This window comes from Danio rerio, chromosome 5 (assembly GCF_052040795.2).
Source record: "Danio rerio strain M-AB ecotype USA chromosome 5, GRCz13ab, whole genome shotgun sequence".
In the NCBI taxonomy this organism is placed as follows: domain Eukaryota; kingdom Metazoa; phylum Chordata; class Actinopteri; order Cypriniformes; family Danionidae; genus Danio; species Danio rerio.
The window spans coordinates 47,130,932-47,154,930 of NC_141025.1; the positions used below are offsets into that span (position 1 = coordinate 47,130,932).

A 23,999-nucleotide genomic window follows, 5' to 3' on the forward strand; every position below is an offset into this window, starting at 1 on the left:
TATTATTAGTACCAATTCTATTTAAATATAGACAATTGCAGATCTACATGTGCTTAAAAGTTTGGGGAAACTAAGATTTGAAAGATGTGCATAAATTTATCAGCTAGCTGTTGCATTCATTCATTTTCTTTTTCAGCTTAGTCAATTTATTAATCTGAGGTTGCCACAGTGGAATGATCTGCCAACTTATCCAGCGAATGTTTTATGCAGCGTATGCTCTTCCAGCTGCAACTCATCACTGGGAAACAAGATGCAATAATTTATTAATATTTTTATGCAAGCAAATTAAGCAAAACACAATGTTTTCACCATTGATATTACTATGAAATGTTTCCTAAGCACTAAATTAATATTTTAGAATTATTGTCTAACAGATCATGTAACTCTGAAGACTGCAGTAATAAATCTGAAAATTTAACAGAGCAAGGAAATTTTTATCATATGTCTGATAATATTTTTTTTTTTCTTAAAGTCTTTTTTTTTTTTTTTGGCTAGAGGAAAAGCAGTTTTTTTATGCCTAGTTAACCTAATTAACCTAGTCTTGAAAGATATCTAGTAAAATTTATTTACTGTCATCATGGTAAAAATAAAATAAATCATTTATTAGAAATGAGTGATCAAAACAATTATCTTTGGAAATGTGTTGGAAAAATATCTCTGTTAAACAGAAAGGTAAGGGGAAAATAAACAAGCGGCTAATATTCATGGGGTTTAATAATTCTGACTTAAACTATGTATGTTCCGTTATAATAATGTATAATAATTGTATTGTATTGCAATTGTTTTCCTGTGATTGGTTGCGACTGGAAAGGCTTCCTCTGCGTAAAACATGTGCTGGATAAGTTGGCGGTTCATTCCATTGTGGCGACCCCAGATTAATAAAGGGACTAAGCCGAAAAGAAAATAAATAAATGAATGAATGTATTGCAATTATATATTGTATTTCTAAATTCTCTGTTTAGATGCTTAAATTATTATAATTATTTTAATAATTATATTTTAATTATTAATAAAAAAGTAATTTTTTACAGTATGTAATCATCAATATTGTTTAATTATTACAGTGATATAAATAGGGAGCAGGGCTTGATCCAATTAGATGTTTGTGTTGGTGGATCTACTGCCTACATAAACAATTAAATATTAAAATCAGTCTTAGCTTCAATTACTTTGTCGTTTCTCGCTCGGTTGATTCATAGTGTGCTTTTGCAATTTCATATCCAATACTAATGTTGGGAGGTGCTGGAGGTGCATCCCCATGTAGCTATATCTATGCTAATTGGGGTGAAAAATGGTATTTCTGGCCATTGCTGCATGTAAATGTTCCTGCTCACCATAATCATGCTTTTGTCTGTAGACTGGGAATGGAGCATGACGGCCAGGGCAACCGCTGTGGTGACGAAACAGCCATGGGAAGTGTGATGGCCCCTCTGGTGCAAGCAGCTTTCCACCGCTACCATTGGTCCATGTGCAGTGGGCAAGAGCTGAAGAGATACATTCAGTGAGTTCACACGTCTCTCTCTTCTCACACCTCGCTATGTTTTATCTAGAAACTGGTAAGCTTTCAACTTATGTGCATATTTTGAATGGAAATATTGCTCTTCACAGATATGTCTATGATAAGTATTCCTCATATGCCACTTGAGCCTCTGTTTTGACTGGAGCTCAGCTTTGTATAATGTCACCTCGAGTTCAGTCGACTGTTTGTTTACCTGAATTAGAGTCACCAATAGGTCATTTGCAGAGAGAGAGAGAGTAGAGGCTTGAGATCAAAGGGCTTTAATTTAACTGGTCAATAGATTGATGTGATATCCGACAGTTTACAGACAACACGGCTGACAGGGATTAACTCTAAACCAACCCGTAATTGCTGCTTTAGCCTTGACGATAACAACGTTTCTTCATAGCTTCAGCAGCATATTAATGAATCACATCTTGTAGGGGTTTTGTTTTTGTAAAATAAGTACTTACAAAGGTGTTTAAGATCCGATTAATGTCTGTTTTGATTCCGAACCTTCTTTGAAGTGATGATTTAGAAACAATGCAGCATATCAGAAGACATAACAATTTCATCTGCATGGGAGCTTTTACTGAAACAACAACAACAACATAAAAATGCCATTCACGGTTTGTTTCACAGGCTGATGCTTTGTTCTGCACCTGGGATACTTTGAAGTCAATGTTATAAAGTGAATTGTGTGAAAAGCAAACAGTTTTTTCATTCATAAAGGCTTTTTTTTTTCAGACACTTTACATGCAAATCCAAAGTTTGTCATTTGCACAGTCATGGCATCCAAACATGAACTCATTTTCTTTGGGGTTCTCAACAAAATAATTAGAATTTTCCCCTCACTCTCCTCATATAATAATAATAATAAATAATAATAATAATAATAATAATAATAATATGGTGGCACAGTGGGTAGTGCTGTCGCCTCACAGCAAGAAGGTTTCTGGTTCGAGCCTTGGCTGAGTCAGTTGGCATTTCTGTGTAGAGTTTGCATGTTCTCCTCGGGTTTGCATGGGTTTCCTCCATGTGCTCAGGCTTTCCCCACAGTCCAAAGACATGCACCATAGGTGAATTGGGTCAGCTAAATTGTGCGTAGTGTATGTGTGTGAACAGGAGTGCATGGGTGTTTCCCAGTGATGGGTTGCAGCTGGAAGGGCATCTGCTGCGTGAAACAAATGCTGGATAAGTTGGTGGTTCATTCTGCTGTTGTCATCCCTGATAAATAAAGGAACTAAGCTGAAGGAAAATGAATGAATGAACTAGTGACAGACCGTGTCATGTGTTGTCAGGGTAATTGCGTCATACACTCTTGATTTTCAGTTTGTTCTCAGTTCTCAGTGGCAATTCTAGTTTAAATGGTACCCTGGGTAAACCACCCCATCTACACCTCTTCCCCCAAACCCCAAGATATAAACAGGGTGTCCACGGAGTCTTAAAAAGTCTTAAAAGGTCTTAAATTTTAAAAACTTAATTTTAGGCCTTAAAACAGTCTTACATTTGCTAAATTACTGTGTTGTAGGTCCTAAATAATTTTAAATAGGTCTTAATTTTTCCTATGTCCATGTAAAGTTTCCCAATCGGGAAAAGACCCATTCAATCACCTGCAATACATCTCAATAAAACGTTTAATAAAAAGTTTATTTTGTTCACCAATATGGTTTTATTATCTTCCTTATAATAAAAGTATTAGTTTTTAAAATATACATTTTTAATATTTTTACAAATATTTATTTTATTTATTTATTTATTTTTTACATTTTTTTTAGTGTTAAGCTTACTTTACTTGATGAAACCTGCAGAAACTCTGTATAAAGGAGACACTTTGTGGTTGACTTTTTTTTACGCCCATTGGAACACAAGTAATTGTCTCAAATAGAAAATTCAGACAGCATACAAACAAACTGAAATTTTACTACCATTTCCATACATATGAGACTTTCTTGCCTTTTTTGCAGCAAAGTTTTCAATTATATCTTGTCATATAGCTCATAAAAGTTAACCCAAACCCAGAGTCATTGCTAGATACAAAGCTCTACTGGGACACGCCAACCATAGCCAACCCCCTCCACCCCCCTACCCCCTACACCCCATCAAAAGTTGCTTATTCAAAAACAGATCATTATCATAGTATATAAACTTTTGTTTTGTCTTCCTGCAAAACTTGCAGAGACCTCTACATAAAAGGCTGCTACTCTGGTTTCACAGTGTATAAGCGGCACATATACCAGGATTCACACAGGGAACAAGAGCAGTGCATCAGTGTCAAGCAGATGCCGCATGTGTGAGGCGCGTGGGAATGGTTGTCTGCATGCATGCATCAGTTTGCTTTCAGCAGCGTTGTTTTAGTTGCACATAGAGAATAACAAATTTGCACATGCAAAAGATGCCAAATGTGAATGCCCCCTAACGTCTTTATTCTGGGATTACCACTCTAAATGATTACTCTTGCATAAAGTAAATAATTTCTCAAAGCTTTTATTGGGGCACAGCAGATTTTTACTGGGGCACTCCGCCCCAGCAAGATGCTGCCCTGGGTGATCTCCCTAATTGCACAGGGGCGATCGTATTGCTTCGTATTGCAACAGTACAGCTTCCCCTACACCTGCGGCCTCATGTATCAACGCTGCGTACGCACAAAAACTTTGCGTACGCCAGGTTTCATGCTCATAATCACTCACGTTTGGATTTACTAACGATGAAATGAACGTGGGAATGTGCGCAGTACGCACATTTTTTGTGCATGTCTGTTTTATTTCCATTGGCGACTCCTAGAGGCAGTTGTGTTAAATTGCACTCTGCAAAGTGTCTGAGCCGTGCAATGGCAGCTGTATGAGACGGGTTCATCTAGCAAGTATATAAGGTTTCCATACCATACAGTTGACCAGCCAAACATTAAAGCACAATTTGCTGCGGTCGCCTGTTTTCCCAATGTAATCTACTGCACGCACATTGCTATAAAGACACTATCTGAAGATGAATTTGCATGCGTGAATCAGAAACATTTCCATTCAATTAATGTGCAAATAAAATATGATGCACAGACTTATTAATGATTCCTGCTTGTCTTTCTCGTGATAAATAGTAGGCAAAATCTGATTTGTAGCAGGGAAAAAAAGAGGAAAGAGTTTACCAGACGCTGGTTTCGAACCGAGTTCATGCTTGAACGTGTCAAAACATGTTGACATGCGTATTACAAGCTGCGCCACTGAGACTGTTAAGGGTACTGCAACATTTTACACTTATAAATCACACTATTTCTTTTTTAATTCACTCAGTGAGATGTTCAGACCCAACTGTGTTAACCGCATCAGCTAAACTCTCCCACTCTATTTTTTTCTTTTTTTGTTAATTCCGGAGAACAAACTTGCAAATAACGGCGCTTTTCTCCGGTCTATCTCCGAAAGGAGCACCTCCAATTCACATTCTGTTCAAAGTTTCCCTTTTTGCTTGATTTTGCCATTGCTTTTTCGTTAGGTTTTGCCAAAGTAGAGTCATTAGCATATTCATACGGGGGAGGAGGCAGGGAGGGGAATTGTGCTCGTGCATGTTGCGCTCAGTTTCACATTCATTCGGATGTACAAAAGAATATGCGTGAGATTCGGCATACGCAGTGTTTCATACATCTGAATTTTTTTTCTGCGTACGCAATGTTTTAGTATGATTTCCACGCAAGTCTTTGTACATGAGGTCCCAGGGGTGTCCAAACTCGGTCCTGGAGGACCGGTGCCCTGCAGATTTTAGCTCCAACTTGCCTCAACACACCTGCAAGGATGTTTCTAGAAAGTCTAGTAAGAGCTTGATTAGCTAGCCCAGGTGTGTCTGATTGAGTTTGGAACTAAACTTCACAGGACACCAGCCCTCCAGGACCGAGTTTGGACACCCCTGCCCTACACTATACTGGAGCATTAGAATCCATACAGACCGCGTAAGGTGAGCACTCCCTGCTGGCCTCACTTGCACATCTTCCAGCAGCAGTTTCCCATATGGTCTCCCATCCATGTACTAACTTATTGCAGCCCTGCTTAACTTCACTGGGTGATCATGTGAGAGCTGATTGAAAAAAAAAAAAAAACATGTCACGGAATCAGAGTTTCAAGTGATTTCAAGTCTCTTTAGAAAAAAAGCCTGACAAAGAAAAAAATCTGTAATTATTGAGATGGCGTGGTCCAACGGCAAACAGCTTCCATCTGAGATTTTTTATGCACAGTATAGTCGGGGCTAAAGGTTCTGGGCTGGATTTCTGTAATAAACCTCTCAATTTGAGGTCATTTATTCATTTTAGCTCTCATTGATTCGTTCAATCATTTCTGAAGACATCCAGTGCCACTTAAGCATTTTTGAATTTATATACCTCTCATAGTCCAGGGTTAATCCAATCATGGTCAAGGACTGATGGGATGGAAATTACCCATGAATCTTGGCAACTTGCTGCAGCAAATATAAATGAGGTGTTGATCAGCTCTTTATGACAGGAAAAAGCCTTTTCACCGTTGTCTATTGAGTTTCAAGTGGTCACTGTTCTCTCTAGCCTCCGAGCTGCATATAATGAATGCTTTTTCCTCTATGCACACAAAACAAATTGATTTGTTTTTGAGAAGGAAATGGGACATGTCTGTGTTTACCAATACAACTGGTTTTTGTGTCATTATCAATAACAACGATTCTGTCATCAACTTTAACATGCACAGTGCTTTGACAAAATGCGGATGATTAAGAGAATCCAGATAGTCTGGTGATGAAAGGCTTTACTTTTACCAGAAATGTTTAAGCAGATCATCACTGACCTCAGTTTAATTGGTAAAATATATCTGTAATAAGTCTTTTTGAAGTTCAAAATCTTTGTAGATTGAAAGTTTGAAAGCACTGTCTTTGTAAGTCCTGGCCTCACTGTAATTTTTATCTTAAACATTTAATGTAAATGCTCAATTTCATGGATATTAAGATAATGCTTCTTTTTTCTTATGAACTCCATTTTAATAATATGAATCATGTGAAACATCTAAAATATTTCAAGTTCCATTTCATTGCACCATACTGTCCATTTTATGCTCACCGTTTGCAGCTGAACTTTAGAAGAGGCTTCGTTCATTAAACATTGCTAATATTGGGTTTAGTTTAACAGCTGTACTAACTATTTTCTGTTTGTTTTTCACAGTTCATATGACTGCCTGCTGGATGACCCTTTCAAACATGACTGGCCGCAGCTCCCTGAACTCCCCGGCATCAATTACTCCATGGATGAGCAGTGCCGTTTCGATTTTGGAGTTGGATACAAAATCTGTACTTCAGTGAGTGTAGCTAGAGGCTATATTCTCCTTTGACAGAACTGATAAATGTCAGTCATTAAACCAAGCCAATCTTAATGTTTAATTTTTTGAATGAATGACTTATTGAGATCTCCTTCAATGGTCTTTAAGCTTGACATATATTTTTTAAATATTTCAATGCCACATTTCCCTTCAGAACGTGTGTATATATATATATATATATATATATATATATATATATATATATATATATATATATATATATATATATATATATATATATATATATATATATATATATAAATATAATTTCTCACTTTTTCACTATACGAACATGTACAGTAAATTTTAAATTTTATTTTAAGGTCAATATTATTAGCCCCCTTTAAGCAAATTTTTTGACTGTCTACAGAACAAACCATCGTTATTGAATTAATTGCCTAAATATTCTAGCTTGCCTAATTAACCTAGTTAATCCTTTAAATATCGCTTTAAGCTAATGAGAATGCGCGAGTGAATGAACATGACCACACGCAATGCTGCAGTACTGTACGGTACAGCACAAAATGGTCTAACACAAGAAAAACATGACCAGCACGTGGAAGTTATGTAACGCAGTGAACATACTGAACTGATATACTTTTTCAGCGCACACACGGAGAAGCAATGGAAATTAAATAGACTAATCATAATTGTCCCTTTCCCAGAGATGGGTTGCAGCTGGAATGGCATCCGCTGCATAAAACATGTGCTGGATAAGTTGGCGGTTCATTCCGCTGTGGTAACACCGGATTAATAAAGGGACTAAGCCAAAAAGAAAATGAATGAATGAATGAATGATCGTCCTATCAAAAGTATCATGAGTTTTTTATAATGGTTTGTTCGCTAAAAACTACATTTTCAAAATGTTGTGGATCAACTAACAGTCTCGATCTAAAAACGTAGCTCTCACAAGCCTCCAACTTAAATGATGCTTTGAATGTTATTTTAGTAGAAGCATAAAAATAAATGCCTTAAAAAAAAAACAATAAAAATTTCACCTCGAGCAAATTAACTTCTGCAACTTTATTTTTCATAATTTCATTTTAGTTCAGTTTCAAACATCAATGTTCTCCTTCAAATGATCATTATGTTTTTTTTTTTTTTTCAAATGGACTGGCCAGAGAATAGAAAAGTTGTTGTTCCCTGCGCCACCTGGTGGATTTTGCATAAAGTACAAAAATGTTTTGTTTTTTTAATGAAAAAGCGGCTTTTGCTGCTGCAGCACAGCACGTGACTGCACGTGTCAAATTGTAGCACTGCGCATGAAGAAATGCGTGTTCTCAATGGTCATATCCGTAAGAGGCATCAGAAAGTTTCTTCTAAAATTAGTATTTTTCGGTAACACTTTAGAATAACTATCCGTTATAACTAGTTAATAGACCATTAATAAACTGTTAGTTAACAAGTTATAAATGACTTGTTAAATAAAAGTTAATAGTTTTTTAATTATTTACAACTGTGCCTTATAGATGGGCAATGGATAACTTACAAGCCGTTAGTTGACAAGTTGTAAATGACTTCTTAACTGTATTTTAATGATTTATAACTATACCTAATAAATTTTTAAGAGATCATGAACAAGCTGTTAGAAAATTACTTAATAAAGACTTGTTAAGAATCAGTTATGGTGTGTATATGTTATCGGGACGTTATTCTAAAGTTGCAGCTATTTTTCATTTATTAATCGTTAGTAAATGAGGAATAGTTGCAACTTTAGAATAATGTTCCAATAACATGCTTAAGCTAATAACTAACACTTAACTATTATATTTACTCACACTTTACAGACGAGAGTTGTTCATCGTTTGTTAACCATCTACTAATACCAATGAATCCTTGTAGAACAGCAAATGGATGGAATAAGTTCAAGCTACAGAAATTTTATGTAATATTTAAAATATAAAATGTTTGTTTCTAAACCTTGTTTCACTTATAGGCTTTTCTGTGTGCTGTGTTTTACCAAAGAAACTCCACAGGTGAAATGTTAAAAGTTGTCTTTAATGTATAGAAACACACATACTGAACCATGACATGGCAGTACAGCAGTATGCAAGAATACAAACCCATGAAGTGCTAAACATGAAAACAAAATAAATAAAAAATTTAAAATTACACCAGTCGTCTAATAAAAAAGTTTCACTGGTGTTATTATAGGGTGAACAACCGATCTGTAAAGTGTGAGTAAATATAATAGTTAAGTGTTAGTTATTAGCTTAAGCATGTTATTAGGACGTTATTCTAGTTGCAACTATTCCTCATTTACTAACAGTTAATAAATGAAGAATAGCTGCAACTTTAGAATAACGTCCCAATAACATATATACACTATTAACTGATACTTAACAAGCCTTTATTAAGTTATTTACTAACAGCTTGTTCATGATCTATTAATAATTTATTAGGTATAGTTATAAATCATTAAAAAACAGTTAAGAAGTCATTTACAACTTGTTAACTAACGGCTTGTAAGTTATCTATTAGCCATCTATAAGGCACAGTTGTAAAAAATGGACAAACTATTAACTTTTGTTTAACAAGTCATTTATAACTTGTTAACTAACAGTTTATTAATGGTCTATTAACTAGTTATAACAGATAGTTATTCTAAAGTGTTACCTATTTTTCTTATAAATAGGTTCAGGGATTTTACTTTTATGGCAAAATAAGTCATTGCTTTTAATATTTAATAACTAAACATAAGAAAGCTTTAGAAAAATGTTCATTGTAGAAGAAAATTCCAGATTTGTGCACCTGAACTCTATATATATTCATTATTGGTATCTGGCCTTTGATTTTCAGTATGTTTTGGCCAATCGCATAACTCATGTTTTGTTATTCCTCCAAATTCTCAACTCTACATACTTTCTAGTGTAAAATGAATGGTTGCTGCAAAGTACAAATCACAGGTACAGTGTCAGGTAAACAAGCCTTACCCCTGATTTATGGCCTGACACTGAGACGCAGCAGATGGCAAGATGTTTGGCATTCTGTCATCAAAGGCTGTAACACTAGTAAACAAGACCAGCATGCTGTGATCCTTCCTCTCAACCTTACTGCCATGCCTAAACAATATGTGGCAAGCTGTGCGTCACAGCCCTGGATAAACTTACATCTTAATCAAATGTTCTATCACTCACTAGTCCTGCTTTAAACAGTTGGCTCTCTGAAGATCTGAAAAAAAAGGCCAGTTTGTCATTGCCGTTGATAGACAACAATTAGATTATAGTAGGCTTGTAAACAAAATGTTTGTTATAAACTATTTGTTGGTTCTCGCATTTGGAGTGTGACATTTTAATTAGCTCTCTGAGGAGAGTCTGGTATAAAAGAAAGTTATTTTGCAGCAATTCTGTTTCATCTGTTATTCTACTAATGTGCAGCTGAATGTTAAATGTTTAATAAGCACATTACTATGAAAAAGCTACATTTGACATGCTTGAAATTCATCAGTTTTTTTCCCTCTTATTTCAAACTCATACCTTATGACTTTCTGTGGAGCGCAAATGAAGAAAAAAAGAGTGAATGTGTGTGTTTTTTTTTTTTTTTGCAATTAGGCCGCCAACTCGAAGTCCTCGAAGCTTCTAAAAGGATGTAAACACTGCAAAAAATGCTTTTTTTATACTTAGATATTTTATCTTGTTTCTAGACAACATGCATGTCTAGGACACAATTCTTAATTTAATTGTTTTTAGATATTTGGACTAAAAATAAGACTAAATATGTATTAAGAAAATCTATTTTTTTTTTTTTTGCAATAAAAAAACATCTTAATACTGTTATGAAAAGTTACAACATAAAAAAAAACAATGCTATAATTCTTTTTAAACTTAAAAAAAAAAAAAGAATCAGTTCATGGTAAAATGCAAATAAATCATTCCCAATAACCAGTCACTTTCATTTAATTTCATGCAAACTTGAATAACATTACAAAGAAAAATCTGGCAATCACAGATTTCATACAATGCAGTGCACAAAAGTAATATAAAGCTCTAAGCCAGCGACAGAGCTAAAGAAAAGTGATATGCTTTAGTTCAGCTGCTTGCCAAGGGGCTTGTTAGGGGCTTTAAATGGAAGTTCATTTTACAGAAACAGTCCTTCCCAACTATGCCTCTAACATAGCGATGTTTCTCCCCTGGGCACATCCGTCCATTTATTAAGCATACGTCTGAGACTTCCTACTTGACATGGCACTGCAAATAAGCAGCACTGTTTTTGGCAAAGCACAGAGCTCAGAGATGAACCTTGTATTTTTAGCTGTCAACCATTAGTTTCGTCTCTGAATCTTGTATTCCAGGCTGTCGTTTTAATTATTTGTTTACATCTTATTTCTTTGTTGTTTTTGGCTTTAAATATATATTCTGCAGCTTCCAGTGTGTTCCCGTTGAAATGTGTGTGTCACATTCTCCCGCTGTGTTTAATGAATAGAGATAGCAGAGAACAGTAGTCCAGCTGTGTATCAACCTCACGTGGACAACATTGTCACTTACAAGATTATGCCTTCTGATTCACATAAATTTTTCATTATTAACCCCCCAAATGTAGTGATAAATAACTGCTACCCATTTGCATTTGAAAATAAACATAATCAGGTTAATTGTGGCCATGAACATTGCATTGTGATGTTCGCATCCATTGTGCTTTATACCTAAAAACAAAGGAAACCACAGCTGACGTGAATTAAATGGCAATTCAGTCATCGTTTATTCACTCTCGAGTCAGCCCAAGCTTTAATGGCTTTTATCTACAGCACCTTGAAAAAGGTTGGTGAGCAAACAGTTTAGGCTTCAAAGTTGATTGGAATCCAAGCTGTTGTCCTATCAACATTATTAATTTTCATTCCAATGAATAAATGAACGAATGAATGAATGAATGAAGGAAGGAAGGAAGGAAGGAAGGAAAGAAGGAAGGAAAGAAGGAAGGAATCAATCAATCAATCAATCAATCAATCAACCCATATATCAACCCATATGTCAACCCATATATCAACCCATAAATCAACCCATCAATCAATCAATCAATCAACCAATCAACCCATATATCAACCCATAAATCAACCCATCAATCAACCCATCAATCAATCAATCAATCAATCAACCAATCAGTCAATCAGTTTTTTAATATGACAACAATTAGGATTGGTACATAGATTGTTTTTTATGCTTTTCTCTTTTTGTCTGCAATACCTTGAAAAAGGTTGTTTGACAGTTTAAGTTTCAAACTTTCAACACAAAATACACTTGAAGTTGATTTGAATCAAAGCTGTTGTCCTATCAACATTATTAATTTTCATTCAAATCAATCAATCAATCAATCAATCAATCTATCTATCTATCTATCTATCTATCTATCTATCTATCTATCTATCTATCTATCTATCTATCTATCTATCTATCTATCTATCTATCTATCTATCTATCTATCTATCTATCTATCTATCTATCTATCTATCTATCAACCTTTATGATGACAACAATTAGGATTGGTATGTAGATTCAGTTTTTGGAAGACTGTCTTATTAAGTCGAATAAATCAACCATAAAATCCAATTCTTTTTAATGCATTTATTTTGTCCAAAATGACTGACGGGAGTGAATTATTGATGCACACTTATTTGTTCTTCCGGACTGAACATAATATGCTGCTTTTGTTGTGCAATCTCAATAAATTCAGATGGCATGGTCTGCTGATAGTAACATGACTAATGTGTTGTTAGAATACACAGAACATTTTCTGGATGTCTAGCAGTGGCACTGGCAACCTCTAGAGGGAAAATTAATTCTCTCTCTCACCCCCCTCTCTTTTTCTCTATCTCTCTCTCTATTTATATATCTGTCTTTTTATTAAATCAGAGCTTGAGCATGTTTCTAAGCGGAAAAAGATTGTCAGGGCTCATCTCTGCTGGATTTTTGCTCAAAATAAGTTCAAAATTCCTTTAAATTTGTCTCGCCATTTAGTTCCCTCCAACACTCGCTTTCAAAATGCCAAGCATCCAACCATTGCCACTTTTCTCTCTCTCCAGTTCCGCACATTTGATCCATGCAAGCAGCTGTGGTGCAGTCATCCAGATAACCCCTACTTCTGCAAGACCAAGAAGGGGCCTCCGTTGGATGGGACCGAATGTGCACCTGGCAAGGTAATTCCGAGTGTCTGCCTGTTGCTGTGCCCGTTCTGTCTGCTTGTTCCCAATTTAAAGCTGTCTCACCCCTTTCCCTCTTAGTGGTGCTATAAAGGTCACTGTATGTGGAAGAATGCCAACCAAGTGAAGCAAGATGGAGCCTGGGGTGCCTGGAGCAAGTATGGCTCCTGTTCTCGCTCCTGTGGGATGGGTGTTCGCTTCAGAACCCGCCAGTGCAACAACCCTGTGTAGGTTATACACTGATTTCACAGTCAGGATTGCTATGAACACTTACTAATAGATACTAGGGATGCTTTGATCGATCTGCATTGGCCGATTGGTACTTGCCGAGCTCATAAACCGATGACAAGTGTTTGTTTATGAATTTACAAGCAGAGCACCCATATACTATACATCAGTAGCTACAACATGCAAGGAGATAAATGATGCGTGGGGTTTGAGCGTCGCTGCATGTCACAGTAGCTAAAATACATACAGATGCAGTGCAAACCCTGTTTATATAGTTTATTGGGGCGACTCATGCAAGTGATGGTCTCTTTGTTGCAACCATTGCATATCAAGTGTTTTGAGATGACACGAGCGGAGTGATCACCCCTTGTCTATTGTCCAACCTTATGATCTCTCCCAGAAGCTCTGACAGTCTCCCACATATTCATAGTGGCTCTGCGACGCTTGCAAATTAGAAAAAATACCCCAGAAATCATGCCGATGAGAGTGAATGAGAAGAGAACAGATTGTGAGAAGAACAGTGATGTTCTAAGCATTACAGTTATTAGATTAAATTAATAAAAGCGTAAAGATATCTTAGGTGCAAATACCCCTCTCTCTCGTAGATGGATCGAGCTGCTGTGAGGTTCTCCGGATAGCAGTCGTTGTGCAGCTGTCAATAGTTGCAAATGAGCAAAATTTGAGAATGGCCTTGCATATGTTGACCTTTTACAAATAAAAATTTAAAGTTCTATGTTTTTGACAATATTGCAAGTTCAATGAAGGCTGGCTGGAAATATTGGGGAAATAATAAAAAAAAACTTAAAAATATATGTATATTTAAGTTGTTATATAGTTCTTGCAATAAACAATAGTTTATACACCTATTTTATGCTTCTGACCATGATTTGTCCACTCTAAATGGTCAAAAGAACTGATCATATGCAACATCCCTAATTTATTCTTATTCTCTTAGTTAAAGAAAAATCTCCACTTCAGTAAGCCTATTATACTTAGAGGAAAATGTGCTTTATGCAATGGCAACTTTATATATAGCTTGAATCATCAGAATCAGTACTCGTTATCAGCTGATCATCATGACAAGAAATCGGTACTCGGTATTGGCTGTAAAAATTCTGATCAGAGCATCTATAGTAGAAACTTTCCATAATCAGATGCAGTAATTATATGGGTGACTGCAATTTCATAGAAATGAAAAGACCAAACTGTCTAGAAATAAAGCATACTGCCATGTGGCATGAGCATTATTGATTGTATCCATTGTGAAGCTTTCAATCACATCTTTTGAGTTCTTCAGTTAGATTATTGTTTCCTTTATCTCAGTGATGTTTCAATAACGGAAATTTCTGAACAAACATAACATCTGATTTTGATTTGCTGAAATATCTAATAGAGATAGAGATTTTTTAAAAGAGTGTAAGGATCTGATTAACTGTTTACACTCCTGAATATTGCTATATCGTGAAACAGAATGTTTTAAATCAGAGCAGCTGCCATCTTTATCATCAGTGCATCATTTTCTTTTCAAATGCAGTAGTTTTTAAACCAGGCAAGCAGATGCTTTTTATTAGTAATCATGATTGAAAAAAGCAAAGAGCTTAGAATTGAGCTTTTTTAATGGTGGATCATTTGTGTGGAAGTTGTGAAAAGTGATATTTGAGGACCTGTTAAACATCATTAGAGTTAAACAGATGCTTGCACTAATAGAAAAATATTGGATGAATGAAAATTAAAAGTCTTGTAATAAAAAGTTGCTAACATTTATGCATTTATTAGCTTGCCTCAGATCTAAATATTTTATTTGCTGAACGACGGCATAGATGTTTTTCTGGTCTGTGTTTGTACCAGGCTTGTTCATTGAAGAGATTTATTTGAACGTTGTTTATATTAACTTTGTTTATTAACTGGTTTTAAGACCGCAGTCATGTGTGTCTGAAGTTATTTGTTAACCTTTCTACAATGATTATCTGTTGTCTGTTAGTCCATCTAATGGAGGCCAGGACTGTCCAGGGGTGAACTATGAGTACCAGCTCTGTAACACAGATGATTGTCCCAAACACTTTGAAGACTTCAGAGCCCAGCAGTGTCAACTTCGCAACTCCCACTTTGAATATCAGAACGCTAAACACCATTGGCTTCCCTATGAACACCCAGATGGTGAGTTTTTTCCTTTTTAGTGCAAAGTGTAACTTTTAAGAAATATTAATTATATTTATGGGTTCTCACATTTGGGGCCATATCTACCAAACATGGCAAATTTACATAAGTGTTCGATTGCAAAACAGCGCAGATGGGCTTGGGAATGTTAACAGATGATTTACAGACAACGCACAAATTTAAGAACAAAATTGTAACATCTGATGTACATATAGACTAATGCAAAAAGTGCAGATACAAATAGCATAGTGACAAAAAAGCAGAGTCAATGCTTACAAGGTGCAAATGATCACATAATCTAGGCCCTTAAACATGTCCATCAGAAAAAACACTCATTCAATAGACACATTATTTTCTCTATTGTTGTTCAAGGGGCCCGTTAGATATGTGCAGTGTTGGGGGTAAGGGGTTATAAGTACCACATGTTACAAAATAATATTACTTTTCAAAGTAACGGATAAAGCAATGCATTACTTAAGTAATTAAGTAATATTGTTTGAGTTGCTTTTTTAAAAAAATGTAGCGCGAGTTACTTTTTACCTTGGGTAACTGGCTTTTACAAAATATATTGAGGAATAAAAATGACCTGAGATGAGATGAGCGAGGTAACAGACAGACGGCTCACACTCATCATCATCATCAGGTCTCTTTTTTCACAGCAGATGAGTCAGTGTACTGTTCAAGTAGCTGAATAGCTCAGGATATTAGATTATTTTGAGTCAGAGGGGGTATCCGGTATGTTAGTAGTTGCAAACCGTTTCACGACAACTCAATTTTCAATTTAATTCAATTTAATGAATTGGTTCAACTGGTTCTTTTAGAAGATACGGTTAAAACAAACAATTAATTCGTGAATCGCCCGTCATCACTACCGACCAGAGGTGGGAGTAAGTAACAAGCAAGTCTCAAGTCATAACCTTCAAGTCTCAAGCAAGTCAAGTCATTTTTTGTCAGACTCAAGTCAAGTCAAGTCACTGCTTATTTCAAGTCACGTCAAGTCGTAGCTTGGTCTAGCAAGTCACATTTAAGTCAACCTAAATATATATATGAGAGAATGAGTGTGCTTATTTCAAAGCCATTAAAATATACTATTAATAAACGAGACCCTAAATGACAAAACCAATCTTATAGTGCACAGGTAAATTTTTTTGGGGGGGAAAAAACTATTGAATTAAAATGATAATTTTTTATTTTATTACAAAAAACATTATTATATTAAAAGTAAAGATCATCTTTCTCGAATACATCTTGTACATTTCAATAACTCCTATAAAAATGTTTTGACTAGTAATATGCATTGCTAAAAATGAACTATAAAGGCAATTGTCAACCTTTAGATTCCAGATAATATATATAGCCCATTTCACACATACGTTACAGGCAGGTTTTAAGATCCATGGTCTGAAATGGTTTCTTGTTTTGCCTAACTTAATTCTTCATTTTTTTAAACTTAACCCTTAACATGTCAAAAACGTAAACGTTAAACTTTAGCATACAAATACAATACTACTAGTGCTTCTCACAGGTTTGAAGTGTACTTGCGGTGGTAGCTGGATAGAAACACACCATTTACCCACATCACAAAAATAGTTACCTATATGTGACTCACAAAATATATTACATTTTTTACAAAAACTTCATTTGTTTTGACAATGTTATACACTGTTTACTTTCAATGGGTTAAAATAAAAAAAAATAAAAAACTTAAAAATGACATCCACTTTCTCTTACCTATTTAGGAGCCATGAGCACCGCTGACAGGTCAAATCTTCATCTCTCTCTCTTTCAAGTTCAAAGCAAACTTGAATGCAAAAGTATTTTAGATATGTATATAAAATAGCCTATGTATTAGCCTATGACATCATCAAATGATAATAGAATTATCATCAAGAATGATAATAGCTGTAAAAACATGTCACTAAATATACACAAGCACTGAGTCAGACAAAATAGTATAAACTTTGATTAGCCGTCGTATTTGTAATCTTTAAACCCATAAAATCTTTGGCGGAGCGCCTTCCATTTTTGGATGGTTGAATAGCAAATGAATCGTTCAAATGAATCGTTTAAATTAATCTAATGAATCATTTAAAGCGGTTCTTCTTAATGAACCGAAACATCCAGTACAGCAAATTCAACTGATTCTTTCGGACCGATCTGAGAACCGATGAGCTGTTAATACTGCGCATGCGTTACTTTCGGTTTTGTTTTGTTTCTAAATGCTTAATATATAACAAACGGTTGTGTATTCAACAAAAACAAGTTTTTTTCGAGTCATTTAACTCCAAGTCCAAGTCAAGTCTCAAGTCATGACTGTCAAGTCCAAGTCAAGTCGAGTCTTTTTTTGGATATTTGTCAAGCAATTCTCAAGTCCTAAATTTTGTGACCTAAGTCTGACTCGAGTCCCCCATCTCTGCTGCAGACAGTCAGAAACTAAAACAATGGCCGGCTGGAGACTTAGGGTGCTTTCACACCGAGACTTTTGTTTTGGAACCTGTCTCGTTTACCCAGTTAGCGTGGTTCGTTTGGCATATGTGAATCCAGCAATCACGCTCGATCTGCACCAAAACAATCGGTCCGAGATCCCCTGAATGAGGTGGTCCCAAGTATATACTATTATTATAAGTATATAATAATAAGTATATAGGTATATAGTATTATGTATAGTATTATGGATATGTAATAGGCATACGGCTATATGAAGAGAGAAGTATAAGTAGGGCGGGAGGTCCAAACATTCCTTGTCTCCTGGAAGTCCTGGGAGTCTCCCGCAAATGTACAAGGACTCCCGGATGCCCGCAAATAAGTGATAATCTATCAGAAATTCGTGTGTCCTCAAATATGTCGCGCACCCTTTTTACCCCTCCCAACCGCCACCCAACCACCCCCACACCTTCCACCTTCATAAAAATGTAGTTAATGTAGTTAAAAAGCAGCTCTAAAAATATAGTTTTATTTTATTGAGGCTTATCTTCTTTATTGTATAAATAAATATATATATTGGCAGACAGTATATTCGTGTTATCAATGGCTGGATCACCTGTCAATTAAACTGACTGCAAACGGTCAATTCATTTCAGACCTTGCAGACATAGCTTGAGATCATTAGGATATGTAATGCATGGAAGCGGGTGATAACGAAAGTTCTCTTTTTTGCAAAATTATGGGTAATGTCCTTTCTACACTGCAAGTACACTCATTTAAATTGATAATACTATGATGACTTATTTTGAACCACTTCATTGTCAGGATTTAAATATTGTGTATAGAATGTTTCTTTTCATTGTTCTTTTTTAAACTGTTATATACAAGCAATATCACACTAGCAGTTGTGCTTTTTTACGTGACTACCATAGCTGTGTTTAGCCCCATTATGTGTTTAGCCAGGCTGTCAAACCATTTATCCTCGCATCCATCCATCCTTTATATTGTATGTCGTGTTTTATTTTTGCTGAAATGCATTTCTTTCCGACCATAATCAATGAAAAAAATATATATATATGTGGGCTGTGTTGTGCCTACTCACTCTGGTTTACGGTTCTTCTCTGTCATTTCTAGTTTATCAAATCACGCATTGAACCGTTGCATTTCTCCGTCTCTTTATTTCTCTCAAAAAATAAATAAATAGATATAGTCTATACTATATTTCTCCCAAGCCTTATTTTAATGGCAACACAGACAAAAGCAGACTCCCTGTGCCATACAGTTACATACAGCACAGATGTGGAAGAGTGGGAACAGCGTGGAGCAAAATCAGCTGAGACAAGCTTAGCAGGGACAAGCTTGCGAGCTGTGTGGGTCCATACAAACAGCACGTAAATGCTTCCTCCCTCCCGGGAAAACCACAGCATAACCATTCCAATTGTGGTCAAGTCTATTTTCTTCAGTGTGTGCAGCTCAAGAAGCTGTCTAGGCCCTTGGAGAACCATCACACACAAGGTGACAAGATGTCATTTGAAAGCCTTTTCCAAACTTACGTCACTTTATGTAATGTTTCTGCCAATTGCTATTTATTTTTGGGTGCATTGTTCTGTTCTGTTTTCGAGTAAGATGAAAATTGTGATTTATGAGTAAAGTGGAATGAAATTTCACAATGCTTAATAATAAGGCCAGTTAGAAATATCACTAATGGTCATCTGTAGATGTACTGTTATGTGTGCACTTTAAAACTGCAGTTTACTGTAGTTATATTATAGAAATGCATCTGTGGGAACTGGTATATCCAAAAGTACTCTTTTTTTTTAAACAGCAAGTTCTGTACAAGTACAATTTGTGCAATTCTACTTTATCACAATAGACACTTTTCAAATTCCCTGGTTTTTCAGCAGCTGAACTCATTATAGTTGGGTAAACTTAGAAAACAGTGAAAGGGAGAAGACCACAAATACCTGACAAAAGTCTTGTCGTTGGTCCAAGTTGTAAGAGCAGCAATTAACTTCTAGTTGATCATTTTGAAAAGTGGCAGAAGATTGATTTTTTTCGATGAATCATCTGTTGAACTGCATCCCAATCATCACAAATACTGCAGAATACCTATTGGAACCCGCATGGACCCAAGATTCTCACAGAAATCAGTCAAGTATGGTGAAGGGAAAATATAGTTATGAGTTACATTCAGTATGAGAGTGTGTGACAGATCAGCAGAGTGGATGGCAACATCAACAGTCTGAGATATCGAGACATTTGTGCTGCCCATTACATTATAAACCACAGACAAATTCTTTAGCAGGAAAGAGCTCCTTCTCATACTTCAGCCTCCACATCAAAGTTCCTGAAAGCAAAGATGGTCAAGGTCAAAGTTAGACCTTACTGTCCAAATTTAATAACTAGAAATAATCAGTGCTTAATTTGTGTATTGCAAGGTCCCAGAACAGATAACAGATTTGAGTAAAGGATGTTACTCGAGGATGTCGGAATGTCACGCACAAAAGTGGAGGGTTTGGAAGTCGCGGAAGAAAGTGAAAGTGAACAGCAGACAGGGGAGGAGGGGAGTCAAGTTATTATTTGTTGTTCCTAAAACTTGGATAGGTCGGTGACAAAACTTCTGTCAGTATAAGAGTATACTGTGTATATATATATTTTTGCTTTCCAGTTTGTTATCACAATGTAGTCTTGACTTTCCTTTTCAAGACAACTTTCCTTTTCATCCTTTTCTAAAAAAGAGAATAAAACAGTGTGACTGATAACAGGAACTAGAAGAGTGAGCAATGACAAATGTACTGTCCCATGTTTTTTTATTTTTATTTTTTTTTGTAATTTTATGGCAACAAGATATAATACAAAAAAAATGCTTTGTAATTGAACATAAATAAAATAAAATAAAAATCGCACACCATCTATGTCTTGTAAAAAGGGTCTATTTGCCAATCATATATAGCAGCCAGAAACAGAATTATGTGTTATTTTTCAGAGAGAAAAGTTACAATTAATGTAAAAAAAAAGCTCTCCCTCACAGATAGTTTTAATGTATAATTGTTAAACTAAGTAACAGCTGTCATGACCCATTCTTTATGAACATTTAAATTAAGAATATATATTTACAGCACTTTCATTTAAAGTTTTTCATTAAGCATTCATTATACGCTCATCATGCAAACCTTGAATTAATTGCAATGTAACTAAAGCATATCTTTCATCTACGCCTTCTACGTCTTTACTCAAAATGAAAACGTTCATGAACTAGCAAGCATTTATTTTAAACTATAAAAAATATATTTAGACAAAGATGAGTCACCATATCACAGTGAAGGACGGGGAAAAAAAACATTTGCGCTTTGTGCATATCTTTTTATTTTACTTGAATACTTTATATTATATTATATTTATTATATTATATTATATTATATTATATTATATTATATTATATTATATTATATTATATTATATTATATTATAATATTTTATATTATATTATATTATATTATATTATATTATATTATATTATATTATATTATATTATATTATATTATATTATATTATATTATGTTATATTATATTATATTATATTATGTACGATCATATATTAATGCTAGTGAATTAATACTATTATAGATTTCTCATAGGCTTAGTTTAATTAAATGTAACTGCACAGACAATATGTGCACAACCTAGTTAGGATATAATTCATGTATAATATGTCTCTATGTTTTTATATGTTTTCAGCTAACAAAAGGTGCCACCTTTATTGCCAGTCAAAAGAGACAGGTGATGTGGCATACATGAAGCAGCTGGTACATGATGGGACAAGGTGCTCATACAAAGACCCGTACAGCATTTGTGTGCGTGGGGAGTGTGTGGTAAGTGTGTTTGATTTACAGTATACAACGCATTTCATTTTATGAATATAAACCACAGCACGTGGTTTGCACGTTCTCCATGCGTTTAGGTTTCCTCCGGGTGCTCCGGTTTTCCCCAGAAGTCCAATAACATGCAGTACAGTTGAATTTGTGCAACCTAATTTGTCCGTAGTGTATGTGTGTAAATGAGTGTTTATGGTTGTTTCCCAGTGATGGGTTGCAGAAGGAAGGGCATCTGGTGTGTAAAACAATTGCTGGATAAGTTGGTGGTTCATTCCGCTGTGATGACCCTGATTAATAAAGGGACAAAGACGAAAAGAAAATGAATGAATAACTGAATGAATGAATGTAGTATTAGTATTCTTTTTCTCTGTAAGACCACAATAATCGAATGGTGTGCAACAAAGTGGCTGATTTGCATAACCATCTCAGCAATATTCAGAATCACTCACTGTGGCAGTACTGTACTTTTTTTTATTGAATGGGTGACTAATAAAATCCTCTACTGTCTGACCTCCAGAATTTGTGTTGTAGGGAAGGAAGAAACCTGAAGATTTTTAGTGTACTTAGCAGTTCAGTGTACATTAGACGGGATGCAAATAGTCTATTTAGTGTAAATAGTGTATATTATTTCAGGGTCATGCTATCTTAGGCTGAGACTCGATTTCAAAATCAGTGTTTCTCTCTTGAATATGTAGAACTAGGTTTGCTAGTACAGTTACAGATGAGAGTGGAAAGTCTAGTAAGAGGTTTGTACTGACAATGTGCAGAATTTACATTGCGCTGCTTAGTAATCTGTATGTTTAGATCATGCATTCATCTGGCTTTCTAAATGAATAAATGAATAGTGGAGAACTTTTATCTCCCTTATACTGTATGTGCTCTCTATTCTCTTCATACCTCCGACTGAAACAATTGCCTCCTGCGAAATGGATTATGGTGTGCTTTTTTGGGAGCATTCTTTTTTCATGTCTCTGATTGTTCAGAAAGACGGAATATATAAGTCAGAAATAATATTATCTAGAAATAATCTCATGCATAATAATGTCATTTATCTCATTCATAATAGTGTGATTGTATTCTCCCAGCTCTTTCTCCTGAATAAATGAGAAGAAACGTTTAGAATCTAATGATGCCACCATACACTCTCCATTCCTGACAGCCAAACAGTACTCCAAATTAACATATTTATTCATATCTTGTGATGTCACTTCACTTCCCTTTCACTTTGTCTCAACATCTAAAAAGTTGGATGACTATATTACCCCCATGCTTAAAAGATTTTCAGATGGGTAACTAGTGGCTGGGATGCACAGGAAAAGAAACCAAAAAGCCACTGTCGCAATGTCCTTACATACTTTTTATTTAGAATCTCCTTACCGCTGCTGGCCACCGCACTCATTTTTGCATGTGTTGTTATTATGACCTGAAGTAGCAAGCGTGTGCACATGGATTTCTTGCCTATTTACAATGAGCTTTGCACTTGTGCTCTCCTTGCATCTCTCGTAACTAAGCGACCATCAAGCATTTTCTTAGAGGGTTACAAGTTTATGGAGAAAAGTAAAAAGCACGGCAGTGTTTGGATGTGCTGTGTTTGTCTCAAGTAATTAGTCAAGTAATGTTATTACTGAAATGTGTTTAATCCATAAAAAGTGTGAAGCAGAATGTTTAGTTCTACTTGACATGAATTGAGGTGTGCTTAAAGAATTTGAAAAGTTGAGATGTTTTCAACTAAGTGTGCCTGGAAATGGCATGCGATTCACATGTGCGCCGCTTGCACAACATGTATGCATCGCTCCCATTTGCGCGTCATGCAAGTCGCGTGCCTCTATTGGAAATTAGAAACTTACACCCTTAGCTTATTGGCATTGCTTCCAAGGCGCGTGCTTAGCGGCAACATTTTAATAAAACAATAGAGCTTTATACTGAAACCTCATACTAAATCTTTTTTTTCAATCAATATTGACAACGGTGTTCGGTCAATAAATATCGATACAGATTTTATCTCCCAGCCCTAGTTTATTACTCGTTAATGCCACATATACCACTGAATGCACTGTTGCATAATTCTTTTAAATACTCACCTCCCATAAAGTATGTGCCCAAAATACAAACTCCTACAATTGCATATGGAGTAAGTGTATGTGCAAATTTTCTTTTTTTTTCTTTTCTTTTTTTTTCCTCTAAATACATTTTGGGTTAACCTGCTACATAGATTTGTACTAACATATTTTCGAAAGATAAACATCTTATTAATTTTTGCATTGATAAAGTAAAATACTAACAGACAATCAAAAAGCCAAAGTAGGCAAACCCATTCCGACATAAACATAAATAGGTGCACTTAAATAAAATTTTTATTAAAA

General features: G+C 35.3%; 1 protein-coding gene across 5 annotated transcripts in view; it reads left to right on the forward strand.

The window, feature by feature from the left end:
* Positions 1–23,999, forward strand: part of adamts3 (ADAM metallopeptidase with thrombospondin type 1 motif, 3) — a 214,793-nt gene that overhangs the window by 119,149 nt on the left and 71,645 nt on the right. For all 5 annotated transcript variants that reach the window (NM_001287096.1, XM_087251131.1, XM_087251134.1 and 2 more), the window contains 6 exon segments: positions 1,358–1,501; positions 6,666–6,798; positions 12,836–12,949; positions 13,034–13,179; positions 15,162–15,337; positions 21,500–21,633. In NM_001287096.1, the coding sequence (NP_001274025.1) occupies positions 1,358–1,501; positions 6,666–6,798; positions 12,836–12,949; positions 13,034–13,179; positions 15,162–15,337; positions 21,500–21,633 (847 nt within the window).